The sequence below is a fragment of the Dasypus novemcinctus genome, chromosome X (assembly GCF_030445035.2).
Source record: "Dasypus novemcinctus isolate mDasNov1 chromosome X, mDasNov1.1.hap2, whole genome shotgun sequence".
Taxonomy (NCBI): domain Eukaryota; kingdom Metazoa; phylum Chordata; class Mammalia; order Cingulata; family Dasypodidae; genus Dasypus; species Dasypus novemcinctus.
The window spans coordinates 137,060,648-137,085,444 of NC_080704.1; the positions used below are offsets into that span (position 1 = coordinate 137,060,648).

A 24,797-nucleotide genomic window follows, 5' to 3' on the forward strand; every position below is an offset into this window, starting at 1 on the left:
CCTTGCTGATTTGACAGGTGTGCTATTTTAGCAACACAGAACAAACAGATGAAGCAAAGAAGAACGCATGGTATGCTTTTGCTGTCAGATCCAGGTTGCTCTGTTCCTAAGTTTGTGAATGATTTGTTCAGGGTTGTTCAGATATTAAAAGTGTTAGATTTTGGGACACGAATGTGGCTCAACCAATTGAGCTCCTGTCTACCATATAGGAAGTCCAAGGTTCAATGCCCAGAGACTCCTGGTGAGGGCAAGCTAGCCCACACGGTGAGCCAGCCCACACAGACTGCCAGCCCATGCGGCAATGCGGCCCCATGCAGGAATGCCACCCTGTGTGGGAATGCGGCCCCTCTGGGAAAGCTGCCCCACAGAGGAGTGCCGGCTGACGCGGGAAGCTGGCACAGCAAGATGATGCAGCAAGAGACACAGAGGAGAGAAAATAATAAGATGTAGCAGAACCAGGAACTGAGGTAGCATAAGAGAGAAATTGCCCCTCCCACTCTGGAAGGTCCCAGGATTGGTTCCCAGAGCTGCCTAATGAGAATACAAGCAGTCTCAGAAGAACACACAGTGAATGGACACAGAGAGCAGACAATAGGGGGAATGGGGAGGGAGGAGAAATAAATTTTAAAAAGAAATCTTTTTAAAAAAAGGATTAGGTTTTTTTTTTTTTTTTTTTTTTTTTTACCTATGTGACACTGAATGTTCTCACAGTTCACAGGTAGGTGTTGCCCATATGGACTGATATGAGGGGATCCCCTTCTCTATCTTTTCCTTTCATATTTGAGATTCTACCGATGGATGTGATTTATTACTCTGGCCTAATCATTTGCCCTCTCAAGATACAAAGAGTCCAAGGAGGGCTAAATTCTCAAGTCCTTAACATTGGAATATGCATTCATTCATTGGATCCATTTCTTTATTGATGCAAAGCATGAGAAGGAGTGAGAGGTGGAGTTGGCTCAAACAAGTGAGGCAGGAGGGCGATGAGGCAAACATTGCTCAATTCCCCAGAGTTATCCCCAAAGGGCATCTTGAATGCTATATTTTTATTCTTGATGTTGGAAATGACTGCAGGCAACTTTTACTATACACTTATTTTTTTATATGTGTTCATGTATGCATGATATACTTCAATAAAAATTTTTAAATGAAAAAAGGAAATAACTGCAGGAAACTATGTTTATACTTTAAGTACTAAGATTGATAGATTATATATAAATTACTATTAAGATTGTTTACTCTTCAATCACAAAAGCGAGTTGCTAATATTTGACATTTAAATCTTAGAGGATAGTTCTTAATAGTAGTGGGTTGAGAAAAAATATCTGGCTTTGGCATAAAGCAGTTCTGTGACTTTGACTCATAGGTAAGACAAGTGAGGATTTAAAAATTATTCTCCCTACTGAGCTCTGAGCTTTACCCTGTTCTCAAAGAATTGGCAGTAAAATTGTGGAAGGGATAAAACAGACAAAAGAGTTTCAGCTATTTAAATTCCAATTTTAAAAGTATTTTACATACTCTAAAGGTACATTTATAAGACCATTCAACTTTAGGTATTAACAAAGTCTTATTCTATTGAAAATGGAGAAAGTCTTTGGGAAATATTACTTAACAACACATTTTGAAATAGAAGCAATGCTTTATTTCAGAGAAGGAAATGAAAGTTGAAATGTTTTTTAAAATGACAATTGGGCATGCTTTGAAGAAAAAACATTTTCTGGAAAAAAAAAAAACAAAATAAAAGTTACAACACAATTCTCAACACTTCCAAATGATTTAAAACAGGCTTTATGCGCCAAATGTTTAAAGGTGGGCCTTAAACACCAAGAGTACGCAAAAGTCCACCTAAAAGCAAAGCACCAAATACATCAGGGATTCTTGACCAGGGTCCACAGACCAACAAGGGGTCCATGGAAAGATTTCAGGTGGTCTATGAGCTTGAATTGAAAAAAAAAATCAATTTATTATCTTTATTTTCTCTGACCTCTAACTGAAATCTAGCATTTCCTTCACTTATGAATGTATGTAATAAATAAATTACAGTAGTATTAATTTCACCTGACTGGTAAAGGGGTCCATGAAACAAAAAAGGTTAAGAACCCCTGAATTAGATGATTTATTCTCTCATCTATAACCCTTGAAATAGATAAATCTGGAACATCTTTGGACAGACTGTGATTTTAGGATTTGGGGCAAGATAGTAGGGAAAATCAATATTTGCTCAGGAAGGATAATTACAAGAGGGAAGAGGAGGATGAAAATAATGGGAGAGAGGAGGGGGGAGGAGGAGGAAGGCCGGGGGAGGAGGTTGCCCAAGGTCCGTGTTCATCCACTACCTCTGATTCTTAGAAGCCTCGTGGGCACATGCAGTAGTGATTGCATACTGATAGTACTGATAGCTTTGATGTTTTGGTCTCAGAGCTTTTGGTCCTTTCATTCATTCTCTGTCAGTAAGTTTCTGCTTCACAGGAGGGCCATTAACAACTTGCCTCTATCATCCATTCCTTCAGGGGAGCTAGTTAAGCTGAGTCATCTCTGGTGGCTCCTGGTAAAAACTGCAAGAACAGAAACATTGCCAAGCATCCCGGTCTGTGTACAAGGGCCTGTATTAGTGCAGCCCAAATCTTCTTGCAAGGACCATCTTCCAACAGTGTTCTCCCTATGAACCTCGAGTTGGAGGGCAGGGAGGGGGCATCAGCCCCCTAGCAATAACCAAGATGCTAAATTGCTGAGTTGGTCTTAATTGAAGTGTGAGAAGGAGGTTTGAAGGCACGTTGACAACATCCTGTTGTTCGGGTACTTCTCTTTCTCTTTTTTGCACGTCTGGCTGAACTGGGAGACAGGTGGCTGACTTGGCCTGGCTGCAGCCGAGGCAGCATCTCCCTTCTTTCATCCTACATCTCGGCCCACACAAGAGTCGACCAGGCCATGGACACAGTGACCGTGTATCACGGCAACATCAGCCGAGAGACCGGGGAGAAGCTCCTGCTTGCTACGGGGCTGGATGGCAGCTATTTGCTGAGGGACAGTGAGAGCGTCCCGGGTGTCTACTGCCTGTGCGTGCTGTGAGTACGCGGCCGCGAGGGCCTGTTGAGGGCAAGGCGGTGGGCAGTGGCGGTCAGGCGCAGGCAAGAACGTGGGTTGTGGGAGTTCACGGAGACCTCCTTTTCTGCCCACCCGTTACTCCAAGGGCTTCCTCATGTCCAGCCCTGGGCCTTGGTGAACCACACTTCGGCCTAGGCAACTCACTTGGAATTGAGCTCCTTTGGCTCCGTATGCTTCAGGACCTCACCAGGCATTTGCGGGGAGGGGGTGGGCAGCTGCAGAGAATGCCTTTTGTGTGTGGGGAAATGTGGCCTGGAATTTACCTTTGCTCTAAGAAAGACCCAGAATCTAGTAGAGTGAGCAAGATGGGTCCCTGAGAAGGTGCATTGGTCACATTTGGGGTCATCAGCTCCTAAAAGTAGGAAAGACCTTTCTCCTACTACCTTTAAGTTTTTGGAGGTGTCATATCAAAGGAAGACCATCAAATTCAAGGAGAGGAGGAAAACTAAGAAACTGAGTCCATTACTTTAAGAATGCAACCCAATTAGGTTGGGATGGCTGAGAGGGGGATGTTTGTTAGTAAAACTGCTCTCTGAATCTCCTTATTTAAGCTTCCTTTAGATGATTGTGTGGGGGAGGGGATTTCAGAAATAGGACCCTTCTTAAAAAAAAAAAGGCAAAGACTGACAACAGTTGTAAAGGGCACGGAAGGAAAACACCTTTGCTATGATTCAGCCTTGCCCTTTGTCTAGGCATGTTTCAAGCTAAATCCCCATTTTGAATCAGATGCACCTTCATCTTTGCTCCAAGGCTCCAGAGACAGACAGATCCGAGACCTAATTCTGTGCTAGTCAGACGCTAGGTTTGTGACCTCAGTTAAATTACTCTCTCAGTCCCTCAATTTTTTCATCCATAAAATGGATATAATATCACTTACTACCTCACAGGATTGTGAGGACTAAATGCCGTACTGTGAGCATTCTTCTCTTTTCAGTTTGATTTCTTTAATACTCATGGGGGCATTTCTATGGAAGGGCCTGACCCAAGCACTTCTTGGCAGCAAGGTAAAAACACTTCTGAAACCACCAAGCCTGCATAGTAGCCCCTAGACAGAAACAAAATGAGGGAAAATGCTCCCTAGTAAGTTCACATTGCAAGATTTTCAGGTGCCTTCTGGGTTGGTGAAGAAAGATTATATCAAACTTGGTGTTAGAGGGTTTTAACTGTATATTTTAGAAAATGGAAAATCCATATTTGTGTCAACTCTCAATTAATCAGAATACCCCCATTCTCTGGCCATGCTATCTAAATTTAATATAAAAGATTCAAGGGAATATGTGGAAGCTATTAAATCTCTTGAGCAGGATCTTTATATTTTGCTTTTAATATTGTTTTCCCCTATTGGAAATTGAGAGAGGTCACTGAAAGCCAACTGATTTTTTTCAGGCTCTCTCTTCTTATTAAAAGAATGTAGAGGAGTGAGTGAGCATGTGAAAGGGGCTGATTTAAGAAGCTGACAAAAGAAGGGATGGGTTCCTTAGCCCAGAGGTACAAAGGGAGGGTACAAAATAAGCATGGGTGGTGGGTGGAGAGCAGGGGACAGTGTGTGCCAAGACTCACCTAAGGTATCAGCGGCACTGGCCTCCTTGCTGTTTCTCAAGCACACTAAGCATGCTCCCCCATTAGAATCTTCACACTTGTTCCTTCTGTTAAAAATATATTAGATTCACATTTTTCTTTAGCTTTCTCTTTCTTCAGAGAGCATTTCCTTGGACATCCGATCTAAAATAAATGTCCTCTCCCTATTCCATGCTGTCCTTTTACCGTAGTTTTCTTTAAGGAGCTTAAAACTATCTGACATTTGCTTACTTATTTATTGCTGGGCTTTTCTGCTAAAATGTAATCTCCAAGAGGGCAGGGATATTATGTTCACTGCTGTGTCTCCAGCACCAGGAACACACCTGAAACCTCATGGGCACTTTACAAATGTTTCTGAATTAATAACCTGTCGAGGCAAATTATGTTCTGTACTGCAAAGAGCTTTGGGCTGATGGCAGGAAGCCCGGATGCAGGCCCTGGGAAAGTCACTCATTTCTGGGCCTTCACGTCCATATTTGTCAAACAACAATAGTGATGCATGCTCTACCTTCTACATAAACCTGCTGTTAGTGAAATACGAAAGAGAAAAGAGCAAATTTAGCCTTTTTTCCCATGTAGGCCAAGACAACATTAAGAATTAATTTAGGCAAGTGGGAAATTCTCAAGCATTTAGTTTTCACCCAAAGTGAATCTTTTTTTTTTTTTTTTTTTTTTTAAATTTTTTTTTTATTGACTTTGTAATAATATTACATTAAAAATATATATGTGAGGTCCCATTCAACCCCACCCCCCCCACCCCCCCTCTCCGCCCCCCCAACAACACTCGTTCCCATCATCATGACACATCCATTGGACCAAAGTGAATCTTTGTATATGGTTTTTATGACTCTCAGTTCTCCATGAAAACCTCCTTATAAAGTAGCACCAAACAGAGTTAGGAGGCAAATTGGGCGTCCCGAAGCTGTTAGGATAATAGCCAGACTATGCTGCAGAGGGAAGCTGCAATGCCTTTTATCAGTTTCTCAACCTTTTTGAGCCTAGGGTCCCCTTTGATAAACATAAACATTTTATGCTCCCTTTTTAGCACTATATATATTTTTTATATAAAGCATGTACTTATTTTAAAGCACTCAGATTTGTCATATAGACTTAAGAGGGGAAACAGAGCAAACAGAACAGAAAATATTCATGTAAATGGTGCCATATACACATGCCAAGCAAGGTACAGCTAACAAACATGCATTGATTGTAGAATTCGCTTGAAATGTTTTATCTGTCTATCTTTTGTTTATTCCCACTATGCAAAAAGGTTTTGTTGAGCTTTAGTTTCTGTATTTTATTGTAAAATTATTGCACTGCTCTTCAAATTATACTTGCCTCTTTCCCACTTCTGTACCTCCCTAATTATGACTTTTAGATATGACCTTTGAAAGTTTTCTTCTGTTCAGATTTAGAAAATTGAATCTCATTCTAAAGGCACTAAAGAATTTTTCCACTTATTGCTCATCTTCATTTAAAATGAGACTTTTTTCCAATTAATTTTTCTAAATGAATCTAGATTTTTGTGTAAGCCTATTTAAAAATAGGTCCTTATAAGTAATACCTATTCATTATAGAAAAGTTGAAAAATATAGCTAATGGTAATGAGGGGGAAATTATTTATAGGTTAATAACCTAAAGACACATATTATTGAAAATTAACTGGATTTTCTTCTGTAGTTTATTACAATACATTGTATTTTAAGCACACATGTGCTCTTACAATATTGTATTCTGCTGCATTTTCCACTTAACACACAAAAAAAGCCCTCTTATATATCATGTTATTATAAATTATTTTAAAGCATTATTTTTAATGGATGCATGATAGCTCAGCATTGAATATACCATATTTCCCTTAACCACTTTTTCTTAGACATTTGAATCATTCCATTTCTGCTATTATAAATCTCAGTATAATTCGTATTTCAGTATATAAAGGTTTCTTTATATTTATTATTATTTCCTTACAATGGAATTCCAGCTATGGAATTTTTAGGTGAGAAAACATGACCAGTTTAGTGTTTTTGATCACCATTTTTCTCCTAAATGGCTATTCTAATTTATATGCTCACCAGTGATGCATAAGAGTGTCTGTTTCACCTTAACCTCCTTAGCAATGGGTATTCTTTTCTAAAAAAAAAAAAATTCTTCTTGAAATATGATATTTTGCTCTTTATTTTATATTTCTTTGATTAGTGATCAAATGTCTTTTATATGGCTGTCAAGCAGTTGTATTTCCTCGTTCATGAATTGGCTCACTGTGTATTCTGTCCATTTAACCATTTGAACCTTTCTGTTTTACTTGGTGCATTATGAGCTCTTTTGTATTAACCCTTGATCTCTTGTGTTTGTTGCAGGTATCTTTTCTCAGATTGGTGTTTGCCATTACTTTTTCTTTGACACAAAACTTTAACATTTTTAGTAATCAATTCCATCACTCATTTTCTTTATGTTTTGATTTCTTTTGCTTTCCAGCTTAGAAAGTCCTTCTTCCTCCATAGATCTGGTAAAACTTCACTTCAGTTTTTGTTAAAAATTTATGTTTTGATTAGTTTACATTTAACTCTTTAAATTGTAGTTTTATTTTGATATGAAGAAAGATTCTAAATTGATTTTGTTTCCAGATAGTTAACAATTGTCCCAATATAATAGACCTTCCATTCCCCATTGATTTGTTGACTTACTTTACCATACATTAAATTCTTATAATATAAAAATTAATGTTTCTGGATTATCTATTTGGCTAGATTTACCTATTATTCTTGTACCACTAGCACTATAGTGTGATAATGTTTGATACATTATTTTTTTTTCTATTCTTGCCTTTTGGATCTTTGAAATGAACTATAGAATCATTTTTTAAGATGAAAAAAGCCAGCTGGAATTGTATTCAATTCAATAATAAGTTAAGGAGGAATTGTTATATTTAGATAATCTATTCTTTCCATCCAAAAACATGGCATGTGTCTCCATTTATTCATTTTTTATTTTATCCTTTAGTAGAGTTTCGTTGTTTTCTTCCTGTAGGCCCTGCACATTTTTTGTTCAACTTATTTTTATTGCCTAAAGTCCATAGTTGATTCAAATTTCTGAAGTTTTTGCTTAATGTTCTTTATTTTAAAAGGTGTGCTAAGCTTATTTCTAGAATTGTGCGGGTATATGGGTGTAGACTGTTTTTTCTATTTTAAGTGGAATTTTTTTCCATTAAATTTTTTTTTCATAGAAAACCTGCTGACTTTTATGTACTTTTCTTGTATTCATCCAATATACAAAATGCTCTTATTACTGCAAATAGTTTTTTCTTTATTCTCTTTGGATTTCTAGAAATATCAAGTTTCTTTTTACATTCCTTCTCTTCTCATCCTCAATGTAGAAAGCCATTAGGAAAATACTGACTGTTCACTGAGATAGTTTGATGGTGGTAAGAGGAAAATTAATTTAAAAATTTAAAAATAATTAATTTCAAGAAATAACTTACTTCCATAATTAGCGTCCATCTGTACATATTGACTTTGCTATTTATCTGATGGAAGATTTGGGAGGAGAAAGGCTATTATGTTCTTTAACCTCAAGGACACATAATAAAGTCATTTCACATATATGTATTTAGATAAAGGGATAATTATTGTTTTGTCCTTTAAGATTTATAGGTATGACTGAGAATAAAATGCCTGTCAAATAAGTGAACTGGAAGAAAAGAGGAGGGAGCAGTAATGTGGCAAAGAACTCAAAAGACTGAGAGATTCTAGCTTAGTTTACATTTAGTTTTTTAATACATTTGGATATGTGTGTTGGTGGTGCATTTATATTCGTAATAATTAGGCCACCAGAATTATTTTAGATTTTCTGAGTACAATCCATTAATGGTAGGCAGAGTGAGCCTGAAGGTCAGCTTAGGATTAAATTGGTAACACATTAAACCACTAAATGGACAATTCATAGGCAAATAAATCAAGAACCAACTCTGATTGAGAATGTAAAATTGAAATTGCATGATTGGTCTGAAGATTTCATTTAGCTTAAGTGAAGAGGAAGTCTGGGTTGACTTCTTCTGGGCCCTCCCCACTTGGCCTCTTCCCTTCTGCCCCTTCCCCCACCCTCTACCAGGCCTATGACCCAGCAGACTCTCTCCTTTTTTGAGAACTGTACTTTTGGAATTGACTTTAAGGCCAATATGGTCATTCATTCATTCATTCATTCATTCCCTCCAGAAACCTATAGTACTAGGAAAAGCTAATGTAGGAGAGAACCAGCACAGAATGGTGATTAAGAGCCCAGACCTTCAAGCCAGAACCCTCTGGCTTGTTATTGATTATCTTACCTTGGATAATTTGCTTAAAATTTCTGTGCCTCATTTTCCTCAACTTTAAAATGGGGATGATGATAATTATAGTGCTTATTGCTTAGGTTTGTGAGCATTATTTCTTGAGTTCATATTACCCGTACTTATAACATGTCATAGGTATTTGGTAACAAAAAGAAGAGATCTATAAATAATTGCACAACAAGGTTAGACCTTCATAAGGATGTATAAATAAAACATTATGTGGCAGTTCAGGAGAAGGAGAGATTATATTTACTGTCATGACTCGTTGAAACTGGTATTACCTTCTTTGATCATAAGATTTGAAGCTGAATGACTTTTGACTGTTGTGAAAATTCAAATTCACTCTGAAAGAATGAAGATTGGGTGATACAAAATTCAGAAACATCTAGAATCAGAGTATAGCCTCAACAATGATAGCTTTGTAGAGGCTACCATTCCTTTGGATATAAAAATTCTGAGCTACTTATTTAAAAATCAGTTATAGTATAATTTTGCCTTGCATTTTGCATATAACATTACTTTGTATAGATGTAGAGGGCATTGGAACTATCTTGCTTTATTTATGGTCTTATGAAGGAGCCAGATATAGCTAAACCTTTTCTTTTCTTTAGTTCTTGAAATTGTATAAAAATGGAATTGATGTGAGTTTATCTGTTCTAAATTAAAGATCTGTCCCCAACACTGACCCACTGAGAAAATAAAAAATATGTCAGTTGCTGTCTTCTTGCCCATTTCTAACCAAAATATTTTTTTAAGGGTTGGTGGCAGATTTTGATAAAATAAAGACATATTTTATTATCATCAGGGACCAGATCAACACATGCTTTGTAGTCATTAAAATCCATAGTATTAGTTCAAATAGATTAACAACGGCAATAAAAACTCTACTATTATCTCTCAATTATTCATTTTCTGGACATTTTTCATGATAAATTTTTAATTCCAGGCTTATCAACAAGTCAAATGAAAGTTTTAATGGAGAAGGAAGTTGAAAATACACTGCTTTCTTGTTTTTTCAGTGTTAATGGAGGGAATCAGAGGAAAGATAATCCTAAAAATGATGTAACAATTTTTTAAAAAAATGAATTATATGTTCCTGATTTGTGATTTGCTTAGACTAGGTTTGCAATGCTCCAAATGGAAATTCTGCTTTTTTTTTCCTTTAAAAAATGTTACATCAATCTAACTTTATAGGGAAAGTTTAATACAATCAATACAAGGATGTATTGATAATAGTTTCCATTTAATTCTACTTTTATGAATGCACATTCAATTTTGAACAGTAGTAAAAATCAGTGTAGCATATTCTTGTGTCCACTCTTTCCACTTACCGTCATTTTATATGTACATAGCCCATACGCTTAAACATTTTGAAAAGTACGGGACTTTAATACCTTTAAATTTTGGCATAATTTTGAACTATTTCTGCTACCTTTCCTTTGAGAAATTATTCCTAGTTTTGTGGTATTTAGGTTAATTCTATTTTTTTTTCACTATTAAAAATGGAACCACTATAGAAATCTCTGTCAAATTGCTTTTTCCTTATAATTTATTTTCTTGGAGTGTGTGAAGATGAGCAAGATTACTGAGGTCAAACAAATACACAGTTTTATAGCTTTTTTAAAAAAAACTGCCTGCTTGTTTCCTAGAATAGTGGTTGTCAGTGGATTGGGAGAGGGTATGTGCAGCTTGAAAAAAGCATATTCAATATTTTAGCTTTAATTTTTATGTTTTCAAATTATTGTTTCAAACTACAAACTACAGAAAATGAAACTGTAAAATATCGTGGAAGAGGGGGAAAATGTTTGAGAAACACTGCTCTATGAAGACTGAAACAATTGACAAACCTTCAGGTTATATTACAATCAAATTGCATTCATTAAGTGTAGATTGAGTGACTGGGGGGAGATGGCACAGAAGTGCCCTGGGTGGGTGAAGGAAGCCAGCTTGGCATCGGAAAGTTGCCATCAATATTCCCAGTGAGGTGTGGGCATTCTCTGGGCATTTTAGATCAGTCCTTCTCTAACTTTAGTGTTCATACAAATACCCTGGAAATCTTGTTAAAATGCACATTCTGATTTAGTAGTATTGGAGTGGAATTCTAGGAGTTTCCATTTCTAACAAGCTCTCAGGTGATGCTGATGTTGCTGATCTGGGGACTGAAATTTGAGTTGTATGGCTTTAGAACTCTTCCATTCATGATGTATTAGTGTGAGAGTTAATTACAGGGGTTCCTTGATCAGTTGTTTCAGCAGCTTGAAAGTAGAACAGATGAATTGCTACAATTTTGCTCATTCAGAAATTGGGGTGAGGGGTGTAGGAAATTATTAATATTAGGTGGGTTAATCATGAGAAATTGTATGTGTCATTGACACCAGGTTGTTCAGAGACTGAAGAAGGTAACAACTTTTGAAGTGGTACTCAGGTTCCTGCTGCTTAACTGAAACTGAGATAAGATCAGATTCGTTAGGAAACAATTTTGAAAACAGACCCATTTATGTTGACTAAATGAGGCTGAATTGATAGTAGGAAGATAGGTTCATTTTACTTAGAGACCCACCGTTTTAGAAAGTGAAAAACTGGTTGCTCACCATTTTGCTTATATTGCTGCTGAGATTTTAAATGCATTTCCACATCACTCAGCGAGACAGAATTAATGTCATTAATTGCATCCCACAGGGAGAATGGAACTAAGGGTCTATGCTATTTTCCTGCTTATATCTCCATTTTACTATGTGGCTTTAACTTAAACCACTTAAAACTGTATGTTTTGAGTTTCCATGGTGAAAAATGGAAATCAAAGCTCTTGCCTTGTTCCCTGTAGAGTACTTACTGAAGTCAGTATGCTTTGAGGTAGATTTCAATAGCTTAAAGAAAAACGAAAAAGAACTTAACATTTTAGTATTTTATATTTATTCCACATATTATATATGTAGGCATATCTCAAACTATTTTATATATGATCTAAAAATTTTGGCAAAACCACCATAACAAAAATCAAACATTTCATGTAATAACACCAGTAATTAAATTGACCTATTATCCTACCTCTCAAATCCAATGAACCTGTTTAGAGTGTTTTAACTGCTTTTTTTTTGTTGTTCTTTATGTAATCAGTACAGATGAATATAGATTAAAGATATAGGAATTTAATTTACATGATTAGACTTTAAGTTCTAAATGGGGTTATAATGGTAAATGTGGTCAGTTAGTCGAGAATGACCCTCTGGAATGCTTAAGCATCATCTGTTCTTTATAAGTTTAAACACATTGATTTTAGCGAATGGGTGTCAATCAAAGATGTAATATGGACATAAACTTATGCTCAAGAATAACAGAAAAATGAATTAAATAAAACATTGTTGATTCCGAGTCATAATTTGAATTAGTTCACTGTGAAGTTTACCTTCATTTTCTATGAAGTAAATATTTTTAGGCAAATTAAATGGCATTGTCACATATACTGAAATACAATAAAAAATATAGATGCATTATGGTGTGGGGATCAAGAGCTGAAACTATGGAATAAAATTGGTTTATTTCAAATCCCAGTAATGCTGGTTGCTCTCTAGGGTGACTGGTTACTTAACCTCTTGAAGTCTTAGTTTCCTCATCTATGAAATGAATTTCACAATAGAAAGTTCATAGGATTGTTGTGGGGTCCAAAGGATGTAGTAGAAATCAATTATAGTATGCATACACACTAGGAAATGAGGGAGAATATTTATTCCATCTGAAAGGACACTCTGCTATCAAGTAATTTAGCAGCATTCTTATTTTATTTAAATTACTATTACTGATATAATATTGTATTATAAAATAATATAGTAATAGCATATTATATTAATATTATAGTTCATATTATTAATATTTCTATTAATTTAAGTTGGCATGGCAGTACTTAATCCTATGAAATGTTGATTTAACTTTAAGATTCTATATCTGCTTAGAAATAGTAAGACTAGGGTTTGTTAAAACTCTTTAATAATTCCTGTTTTTACCCATGACAACAGGCCCCTGGTTTCCTTTTGTCCAAACAGTCTTTCAGCTAGACACATCGATTCTACAAGAATGTGAGCTCCCACATTTAAAAAAAAATGAAAAAGATACCTTATTGGGAAACTGTGTTAAGGTAGTTGTAACATGCAAGGAAATTAGATTTGTCTGGATTTTCTTCCTATGAATGCAATGGGACCATTTATTTGTGTCACAGTATACATAACATTTATACGTAATGGTAAGCTCAAATTTAGAGTTTCCATTGTTCTTTTGGAATTTTTCAGTAATGGAAGTTTATTCTTTCACAGGTATCAAGGTTACATTTATACATACCGAGTATCCCAGACAGAAACAGGTTCTTGGAGTGCTGAGGTATAGCTCTTTTATTTATTTATTTTTGTGGGTGTCAAGGAGGTATTTGAAATTGAGGTGGTTTTATTAAAAGCATGTGGATCAGACATTATCAGAATGAACGCAATATTCAATTCACTAAAGTCTCAATCCACAATTGTTCCTCTATCATTAACAAGCCTTTAGAGAATTTTGGTCCCAGTCTTGTTCACATGCCTTGATAAAGAGTGGTCTGACTTTAGGGGAAAGATAAAAAATCTGAAGGATTGTGTCAAACTTCCTGACGATCTAAAATTTTGGAAAGCATATCAAATATCAAAAATAGGTAAATAATTAAATCAGCAATTATTTGCCAAATGATACTAATATGAGTGCTGGTGTTAAGGCGATTTTAAAAACAAAACTTTTGTTTTCTAAGAACTTATAGTATTCTTGAGGAGACACAAGTAACATGAAATTAAACAGTTGGAGCCTGAGCTTTGTTATCAGGTGAACATGGGTCTCAGGTCTGGCCCTTCTACCCGTCCCTGCTAGTTCTATGACCTTGGACAGGTTACTTTACTATGACCTAGTTTATTTATCTGTAAAATAAGCCTAAGAATAGTTCCTTACTCCTAGTGCTCATTTTGAGGATTAAATGAGATAATACTTATAAATACTGTTCTTAGCCACAGGGTCTGGCATATAGTAAACCCTTCAAACTGTGAACTCCCCCAACCTACTGAACATTATAATATTGTTTCTAGTCAAGTGCTAAGTTATCTAGCATCGGAGTTCAAAGAAGGGAGGGTTTCCAAATGTTAGGGTAATTAGAGCTGTTGTACATGTGGAGGCAAGACTCCCAGCTGAACCATATGGGAAGGACTTGGAGAGGTGGAATAGAGAAGAGGGAAAATGCAATGGTTTTTAAGTGATGCTTTTCAGAATCCTAAGGTTCTTCTAGTTGGGTGCCTTGGGGCTGTCCGAGGGTATTGCAGAGGGAGAGGAGGAGGTAAGTGGGCAAGTTTTTGGGTTCCCACCTCAGCTTCAACTGAAGCAGTTCCTTTTTATTTTGCTTATAAACTGGGACTTTGAGTAAGATTTCATTAAAACAAAGGGTTCCACTGCTTTTAAAATCTTCAAAAGCCACTGTACCATTGCAAGAAATGCCTGTAGAGTAAATCTATTTCTAGAGGTCTTTCCAACTGAAACGTTCAATCTCAAATGCTTTCTCTGGTTTCTCTGGACTCTTTAGAAACAGTCCATTTTTATAATGAAAATACTTCATAATTAGCTCTTTGAACACACAAATACTATTATCAATCTCTACTCATAACTATCTATGCATTTAAGAAAGTCTAAAGTCTAGACTTAAAAATTAAAATAGCTTTAACCTTTAAATTGATCAATAAATGAGAAAATATTTGTGAACTACAAATATTTTGAATTGCTAAGATGAATTAGGGAAAGTTTTCAAAAAAATATTGTTACTTTATATCAGGATAATTAATATTGTGATAATTGGAAGAAAAGGAATTACATTTCTAATCAGAACTATTTATATCTATTATATATTAGAAAATTTTCTGTATTACTACAGAGATGATTGAATAAGAAATTAAATTTCATTTATTATAAAAATAGTAAACACATACACATTTGTATATAATTTGACCAGAAATAGCCCTCCCTAGAAAAGTAGTCTTCAGCTACTGAAGAATATTTTTTATGGAAATAGTCTTAAATTTTTAGGGTTAAACAATCTTGTTTTTGAACTTGTTTTATGTTTCAAGTATAGCGTCATATGCAGATTGTTAGAGGATTGTGATCATGCTAAGAAGGCGAGAGTTTCTTGAACAAAATAAACGCCTCCTTGTCCTGTTGTCTGGTCTGACTCCATTTTTATAATATTGCAATTATCTCACTAAGAGAGCAGAAGATAGGCATGGATTATCTTCACCTGGAAAACAATTCAAATAACTCAAGATTTATTTTTGAAATACATATTGCATTTTATTCCATCTACTAAATTTTCCTTCTTAGCTATGTTATTCTTAGGTGAATATTAAACTAGTGTATATTCACAGAGCTCATAGCACCTGACTGGACAAAATTTCTCTAGAGCATATTGAAGACCAGCTGTGATCCAAAATGTGTTTCCATGGATAACTAAGAAGTGACAGTATTGGAAATGTGCAAATTTGAACAATAGCTGAGTTCAGTGACAGGATGGGAGTTGTCAGTGGTGCAATTCTTGTGGTAAATGTATTTTTGAATTGAGTAGATGAGAGGTACTTATATTGCTTTTTAGAACAATACTTTAATTTGCTACATTGCAGGAAAAATCATGGGAGTTGTGCTCTCTCCTATGTGCAAAGATTGTGCAAGAAACCTAAAATCTGAGGTATTTTTTAAAAAGACTGGAATGAAATTGAAATCTGAATCCACCAAATTATGCAAGATAAATATCATATATAGTGCTAGTTTTAGATAGACTTTTAGGTTCAATTCTTGCTTAGTATATTAATTTATCTCATGTGATTCAGGTTTAAATTTTGCTAAATTGTTAATTTAGAGAATTCTACATACAGTCAACTATCATTTATTATGTACATTGTCAGATGTACATTTTTTTTTGCTCCAGGCTGACCTATTCCTGTAGACTTTAGTGTCTTTGGGCTTCTTTGGGTATGCGATTATCAGTGGATACTAAATTATTTTTCTTATTAACATACCCGTGGCACTATAAATTTGGTCATTCATTTGCCCATGAAACATTGTATTCCAAATTCAAATAGATTTTATATATCCAGTGCTATTATTCCTGCTAACATAGATAGTCAAGTGTTAACTGCATATCAGTCCCCATAAAAAAATGCCTCTGTTGATAAATGGCTTTACAAGCCACAAGAACAGCTAAAAAAAGTTTGTGGTTTGAAATTTTTCCACACTGAGGAGGGTATAGTTTCTCTTCTGGTTGATGACTCCAGCTTCACCAGAACCTGTTTGGTCCTGTCCTTACCTGGGATCTAGTGCCAGTTATGCCTTTAGTAGTCTCTGTGACCTTGGGAAAGTTGATTAATCTCTTTATACTTCCATTTTCTTATCTGTCAAATGGGAATGACTGAATCGTTGAACGACTGCCAGTCTGAGAGGAAATAGTGGGGCAGGAGATGGAAAAGTGCTTTGAAAACGACAGTGTGTTCTAAGGAAGGTATAAAGAGGTATTCTGCACCTATGGCCTACCTTTTCAATTTGGAGATTCTATCTCAGAGCCAAAGAACTGTTTGGACCCCTGCAAGAATGACCATGTTATTTTGGACAAGATTTCAAATAGAGTTTTGGGAAAGTGTTTTGACCATTGAGGTAGAGCTGAGTAGAAGAGCATTCTCCATCTATTGAAACTTCTAGTTGTGTGAGTCTATGGGTGGACACCAGAAATAAAAAGAACACTATACTGGGACTTTTGCAGTGTTTTCCAAGAAAAATTGCTTAGCACAACATTGGAAATCACCAAGAGTTACTATGGACAGTGTGCTATTTCCAGCTTTTATTCTAGCCGTCAGAAGTATGCATGCCTGCCTTCACGTGTTCTCATTAAATGCTAAAAAACAAACAGTTCCCACCCCTAAAACCTTCCAGGTGGAATAGCTGAAAAGCAACTCTCTAAAAAACTAGTCATTGTTCAATTGCTCATAGCAATATTATTTTATTTCATGTAAAATGACAGTTTTGAGCTGATGCCTAAAGCTTGGTCCATAAGCTTTTACAGGGAATTGTTTTTTTCAGGTAGTGTCTTTGCAAGAGAACTGATGTCAGGAAAGGAATACATTTTAGTAGTTACCTGAAAAATAACGATCTCTTTAAAAACAAACAAACAAACAAAGGTGACCTAATATAGTCTTTCATTTTCATATCATAGAGAAAACCTTGTGTCATAGTGAAGTGTGGGTGGAAAGAGCAATTTTGGGGAGGATAAGAAAATTTCTCAAGAAGAAAAAAATTTAAGGTGAAGGATAAGGAAGTTCATATTGTGAGGTAAAGGAGTATGAGGACTAAACTAGCCATGCATTGCATGCATCATAATAGTCTAGTTTTAATTTCCTGTGTGGCATTTTATATTATGGAATGATGACAGGGAGGATGAGTTGCTGTTGGTTTTCTTTGTTTGTTGGTTTGTTTTCGTACCTCGGGTTTTTTATTAATGACATGCAGGATCGATGTTTAACTGCATGCTCCCTGTTGGTGAATTCATTGTAGGTAATGGCCTGTATGCCATTAGAGGTTCAGTATGTGTGATGGGTAGTAGGCAGGAAGGGCAGGGCGATGAGCAAACAGCTTATACAAACTAATACCACCTTTGGGAGAAATGAAATGACAGCTCATTAGCTCCTCTTGTTGGGAAATTCTGCCAACCAAAGTAAGCTCTTCTGGAATGTTGTTTTTCCTTTTTCCTTATGTTTTCAAATATTTCAGCAAGTTACACAAATGTTACCTCTCTAAGCATCCCTCACATATTTTTAGGTTTTTATTTTTCGTATCATTATGAATTAGACGAATAATTTTCTTGGCTTTTTATTTTCCAGACAGCCCCTGGGGTACATAAAAGATTTTTCCGGAAAATAAAAAATCTCATTTCAGCATTTCAGAAGCCAGATCAAGGTATTGTAATACCTCTGCAGTATCCCGTTGAGAAGCCCTCGGGTAGAAGTACACAAGGTATTACAGGTGATGTTTACTGTTAATTTTTGAAAGTTTGGAAGTTCAGGGTTTCAGTCCATATAGCTGTAGGAAGTTCTGTAAGACAAATGCAATTAGAAAGTGAGCTAGACAGCAAATCAAGTGAGAAAGGTGACTACTTACATGCTGTGATTTCAATATACCATACACATTTAATGAAATAGTAAAAATATAAAATATTCTATGAGCCGACAACATTTTAACCATTTTTGTTCCTTCTTGCTCTCCCTGGTCCTTTTGGTAGATATGTAAGTACCATTTCACTTCACTAATTCAGACACTACTAATTCGAAAGATGGAAAAATTCAGAGAACATTTGGACTGTCCTTTATCTTTTTTTTCCCTTCAGGGATGTAAAGGCTAATGTTAGTGTGACCCACATGATACTGAGTTCTGAATTTGTGGTGCTTGAATTAGTGAAATTTTACTAGCAAAGGAAATTAATTTGTGGACTTTTATTATTCCACTGGCACAAATTATTACATTTCTGAGTAAAGCTGTTTTTATATGTCAAATTAAAGACAGAATACTAGTTAATATCTGCATCTATCTGATACGTGACTATTTAACTCCTTGGTTGAAAGAAATTAATCATTTGGTATAAGAGGATATGCTTCGATTGAAACCATAAATATGTATGGTAAGAGAAAACTAGTTGCTATATCTTTTTTTTTGACAGGGTCCCAAACTCAGACGTGAACTGACAATTAGACTCAAGCAGTGAATTAAATTAATGAATTGTTAGCCTTTATTAAAAAATATAAATTGATCTCCAGGTTACACATTGGCTAATTGTTCTTTTCAGTTCAGTATTCCATTATTTATAAATTAGATTTAAATACTAATTGCTTGAGACTTATGAGTTGTATCACTGTGAGTTTTATGTCTTTGGAAATTTTATCATAACAAGTTTGAGTTAACTTGTAATTTTAATAGTTTGTAAATTTATTTTTTCTTGATTTTTGTTATTTTTCTTTAGAGAGAAGAGAAGATCCTGATGTCTGCCTGAAAGCACCATGAAGAAAAATAAAATACCTCTACTTTATTTTCAATTATTTAAATATATACTGCATCTTTTATATTGTAGATAATACAGTTCAGTGAGCTAAAAATGCATTTCTAAAACCATCTTAAATTCTGTAATGGAGGCATCTAGCATGATGTTAAAACTGAAATGGACTTTATAGATAATGAGGAGCTTTGAAATGAGGATTGGGAAAATTAATTTTGTTGTTATTTTAGTCAATATATTTACAAATGGGAAATGATTTAAACTATAACTTTATGAGATATTAATATCAATTCTTGTCAAATTGAAATAAAATAATCCTTATTTTTGTAAAAAATACCATTTTTAGTGAAATATTATTTGGTGGTTGCTGATTTTAAAATGTCATGCTTGATCTTATGGTGGGAAACTTGGTGTTCCACACCTTTGTCATGTGCAGTTCTACACTGGGTATTATACTTTCCACTAGCTATGGTATCATAGGTTCTTTTTTAATTTATGAAGTTGTGCACTGTGTACTAGAACAAGTACTAGATAAAGAGTGAAGAATTTCTGTTTAATTTTGAAAGCAACCTTCTTGCCTAGTGTTCTGATGTAAGATAGTAAAATCTACAGATCATATGGTGTTTAAAATCCCCCAAGTTAAAGTATGCGCTAACAATTTGTTGTATTTGGTGCTCTAGGACTTGAAATTATTTTTAAAATCTGATGAAGTAGATTTTCCTTCTTTTCATTTACCTCTGCCCCAATTATGGATATACTACACGTAAAACCTAATTTTATAGGAAACTGCAGTAGCTGCAGCTCACATGTCACTGATTTGCAAAGCAGCCTTCCTTCAGGTAATCTTACAAGACCATTGGAAAAGCTTATGGTTACATTAATTTTTAACAATTCCAAGTGACTGAAACCTAAACTATAGTCAAAATTTTATGCAGTGGCGGGTATTTGTATTTTCTTCTCTCATTTATATTTTCAAGACTTTTGTAATTGATTACACATCAAGTTGCTTCAGGGTTCATAGAATTCATCGCCTCAACAAATGTAATAGGCATTGGGGGTAGAAAAGTAAAAACGATTGGACTCTGCCCCATCAGGTAGCTCACTGTCTAGTTGGACAAGGAAAACAATAAGAATAAAAGAGAGTAAAAGAAAATAACAATAAAAGACAATAAGAAAAGGTGATAAGTGCCTATGTGTAGGTAGATCTGTCTTCAGAGGCAGAATGAGTCAACACAAATACTCTGGCCCATGGTCCATAGGAAAAGGCTAAATTTTATTGTAAATTAATAAATTGGAATGCTTGGTCTTACATGAGTGTTGTTGAGCATGGTTAATGTTAGCGAACTGCTGAGAGACAGAACCACTTTCTGCTTAATGGCAAGATCTAATTTCTGAGCTTTTAAAATGGATGCTATGGGGGTGCAGAGGCAGAGTATGGTCACAGGGATGTGTTGTAGGCGGTTTACCATTTCTAGAAGTGAAAGCATCACTTTAACTTGTGAAAAGGAATTCAGAAAGGCGACTTCTAAAATTAAATGCATGTGTTTAAATAGTTTGTAATTATTTGTATCTTGAGTTTAAATTTTAATAGGTGTGACTAATTTTTATTTTCTTTAATTTGTTCATCTTGGAGTTGTCCTAAATATATGATTATGTCTGCATGTTCCTTTACCAGAGTCCTTTTAGAAAAAGCTTTTTTGAATGATTAATGGAATTTCACATTTTAATAAAGTATTTGAATGTTTTATTTACCTAATTTGTCTTAAATGGTTCCTTTTAAAAATATTCAGAGACAATTACTATTAATATCCTAAATAAAGCATTGAAGAAGGACATTTTACTTATATTATTGAACTGATTCCCTGAAAAGGTAAGTGCTTTTCTGATTTTGCTGCTGTCAAACTTTCCAGTTGATGTGCCTCCCGTTGTCTCCTTTTGCTGACCTTTTATTCATCATGTTTTTTCACTTTCTCTTTCCCAGCCTGAGCATCCTTGCTACTTTCCCATATATAATCGCTTGCACCTTTACAGAAAGGACATATCCTTGCCATACCTGAAATATTGCCATGCTAACATATACTTGTAAGATGCTGAGTCAAGGCAGAAAAATGCACATATATTTCCAACTATACACCTCTCTTAAGAAAAAGAAAAGTGTCAGCAAGCTCACAAGGAATATGACAGCTTATCCAATACTTGTTCATTTCCTCTGAAATTTGCTCTTAGGAGATAAGGTCAGTAGGGAGACAAGCTTAGGTAATTGTCTGTTTGGCTGTTACATGCAGGGAAACTTTGTGATAGTGCATAGGTGGAATAAGTCTATAGAGAATGCCTCTGTTTAAGTCCTCTGGTATAAATAAAGGGCTGGAATTGAGATATTCCCTGTGGTAGAATGGATAGAGAATAAAAAAATGTGAGAAGCAACTTTAAGATTTGTTAAGAATGTTTAGACATCAGTTTATAATTTCACTTTATTGAGCTCAGAATCCAAAGTCTGTTAATAATAAAACCCAGCTTTGCCCTTGAGCATTTCAAGGTTACAAGCTACCTGGATATCCTGTTCAGGTAGTGTAAATTTGACTTTGTCACTTGTGTTTCCCTTGCAGGAAATCGGTTAATATTATTTTGCAGTTTGCAGCTATGGGTGAAGCTAAACTACCCAGTTTGGACGTTTTCAGAATTTGGGGCCTTGATTAAACTTGTAATAAAAAGCTAAATTTTCATTAGGTCACTTGCCTTTTTAATGAAAATGTTTACATAGAAAGATACACCAAACCTGACCCACTGTCTGGATAGAGCATTTCAACATATATGGATAGGATACATACACACACACACACACACACACACACACAGAAATAAAACTATTTCACAGAAGACAAAATGAGATACCATACTCAGTATGGGACAGAGCTAGAAGAAACAGAAATACATAAGATAATTTTTTTTGGCCACTGATTATCTGTGTGACATTAGGTAACTCAGTCTGTTACTGTTATTGCATTTGCCAACTAGAAATAATTAAGCCTTTACTCACCTCACAGGATTTTTGAGGTACTAGAGCTATATGACTTTAAGGTAGTAATATTACTAAATGTGTAACATTGAAATTCAAAGATTTCTAAAATTGAGGGCAAATAGGGAAAGAATAATGGAGAAATCTATCTCCTTTAGTAATGCTCTCAATATATAGGGGATCCTGTACTACTACTTTTTTATACTCTGTGTATTTTGGGGAAAAAAATCCCCAGATAACAATGATACCACCTACCCACCTTTGCACCGTTGATTTATTGCTGATGGACTTTGTGAGGTGCCAGCCAAGGACGTCTTCTGTTCTGTGAATCTTTTCCCTGTATCTGTTTGTATATCAGTGAATAAAAAGGCAGCAGAGCATTTCGCAGTGGTGTAAATTTCAGGAATACCAGCAAGTTTCAATAATGGGCTGTTTGGACAATATGTGCCCCACTAATATCAAGTTGAATTTTGAAGCTCTCTTGGCCAGCTTTCCCAATGTCAGTTGTAAAATGTCTTCTGGAAAGTGTCAAATGGCCATTGTAATTGCCCAGGATGTAGATCCACAGAAGAGCTATTGTTTTTCAGGCTTTTTGTGATTTACTCCTTTGCTACCCCAATACATTTTCCATTGCATTTGGATACCATTTCTAGTTCACTTTTTTGCATTTCTTTGTTTCCTTTCTGTTGTTGAGAAAGGCACTAAAAGGGAAAGAAGGATTTTTAAAAATCATAGCCTAGAGGTATTTAAGTTTGCTGCTGCTACTATTCCTTGTTTATTAAATGGTTATTTGTGTTAGAGATCCTATTTGTATGAAAAATAAAAATGAAGGGATGGTCTGCCTAGGATTAGTGCCTTTTTGACTTCTGCACCTGCATTTTCAAGATGACATGCTTTTATTGTTCCCTGTTAGTGAGCCACTTTTCATATCTCAGGCCACCACACTGACTTGAGAATGCGGTTTTGCACATGAATAAAATGCAACACAATGTTCATTTGCAATTTTATTTTCCAAAAACGAAATATTCAAAGTACTTTTTTCTTTCAAATATTGACACATAATGTTTAACTTTAACTATTTACAGCATGTTGTTGTGATGCTCTTGTAGAAAAATGCATGCTTCTGGCCTGAAAGCCAGAGCAAAATGCAAAAGACCATTTAACTGCAGCCAAAGAACATGAACCTGTACAGTATCCAGTCGATTTTCAGCACAGGAGTTAAAGCAGGAATACAAAATTGGAACCTATTGTTTCCTAGCAACATGGCTCAGGCCATTATAACACAATTTTCAGTATGATTAGAACCTCTAACTGTTGTTATATAGAAACTGAAAATCTTGCATACACTGTAAACATCTTTACTTTTCATGAGAAAGTAAGCAGCTAAAAAGAATATTTTTTCTGACTTAAATGCTATACTTTTCTTTTTCACCTTCTCTCTTACTGATGCTTTTGCCAGAAGAATAGTAAAGATTTAGACATTGTCATGATTCATACAAGTAAAATATTTTTCAAGAACACAATCTGATATACTAACATTTATTTAAGAGGTTAAAGTCCATCACTAACTCTAAGGAAAGATTTTTAACTGCCAAACACATTTCCTTTGACAAATAATGTAAGATGGCAACTGCCAAGACAATATCCACAGCAAATTTAAATCTAAGTATTTTCAGTTACTCTTTAGGAAGTAATTTCTTCTTATACACAGTAGTATTTTTCGTCCTTAATAGCTTTCATATGAAGGACACATTAAAATAACAGTCACTATTTTGTAGTTGAATTCTTTTATGGCATTGTTTGTTGATTTCTGTTTTTCTTTGTTTCTTTTTCTTTTTCTTTTTCTTTTTTCAGAATAAAGAACCTTACAGAAGACTGTGGAAAAGTAGTCTAAGATCTGAGGTATTAGTCAGATCAGCTACATGTACATGAGTTCCTCCAAGAAACCAAGAATGTTGCATCCAATCTGTAGCCTTCTGTCTTTCCATAAGCTATAATCCACTCAAATCTTTCCAAAATTTTCTTTAATATTTGATTATTGTACTTTGCTTCCGTTACCACTGAATTCCATTACAATTGCCCTTACAAGAGCATATATTTATAAATGCAAAATTTTGCCCTGACTCTCACAGGTGGTATTACAATGGGGCCTGGTTTGTTTAAAAATACATTTTTCAAAAAAGGAAAGAAAGGAAAAAAGAAGAAAGGTAGAAACTACATGGTGTAATGCATGAAATTGTGTCAAAAGTGATGAAAAAGAAAAGTTTTATAAAAACTATAACTTAATTTTATAGCTTTCTACTTAATTAGAGCATAAATTCCAAATTATCTATTGTCAAGTTTTCATACATTTGACTATGTTGTATATATTATATTATATACAGTCTATATATTATAGATCTTTTAGATAAATTGACAGTAAAGGACACACTTATACATTATTTTGCTGGGTTAAAATTAAAACATAAACTTATTTATATGGCAAGTGTTTTGCTGAAAGGTAGTATGCATTGGGTTTTATGTTCCCTTCCTTCAGGAGTCATGCTTCTAATCAATAATGATTAGAATGACACTAAAAATAAATGTATTTAAATGTCTGTCAAACTATGTATTTTTCAACTCTTTTGAGTCTCTAAACTGTAGTGCAAGAGTAAACACAAACCAAAACAAAAAAGCATAAATAGAAG

At 35.0% G+C, this 24,797-nt stretch overlaps 1 protein-coding gene across 2 annotated transcripts; it reads left to right on the forward strand.

Moving 5' to 3' along the window:
- Positions 1–2,827: 2,827 nt before the first annotated feature.
- SH2D1A (SH2 domain containing 1A) lies at positions 2,828–20,850 on the forward strand. 2 transcript variants are annotated; one of them, XM_004480527.3, is made up of 4 exons: positions 2,828–3,065; positions 13,321–13,384; positions 17,929–18,070; positions 19,062–20,850. In XM_004480527.3, exons 1-4 carry the CDS (start codon positions 2,929–2,931, stop codon positions 19,100–19,102), a joined length of 384 nt encoding a protein of 127 aa, XP_004480584.1. In that variant the 5' UTR covers positions 2,828–2,928; the 3' UTR covers positions 19,103–20,850. The 2 variants fall into 2 exon arrangements, with proteins under 2 accessions (XP_004480584.1, XP_004480585.1); XM_004480528.3 differs by having other exon boundaries at positions 17,929–18,061.
- The last annotated feature ends 3,947 nt before the right edge of the window (positions 20,851–24,797 follow it).

What these genes read in the sequence shown, in the direction of transcription:
- SH2D1A (XM_004480527.3), top strand. Translation starts at nt 2,929, where the DNA reads ATGGACACAGTGACCGTGTATCACGGCAACATCAGCCGAGAGACCGGG. An exon ending in GTCTACTGCCTGTGCGTGCT is followed by an intron (nt 3,066 to 13,320) that starts GTGAGTACGCGG and finishes ATTCTTTCACAG; the next exon opens with GTATCAAGGTTACATTTATA. An exon ending in AAGTACACAAGGTATTACAG is followed by an intron (nt 18,071 to 19,061) that starts GTGATGTTTACT and finishes ATTTTTCTTTAG; the next exon opens with AGAGAAGAGAAGATCCTGAT.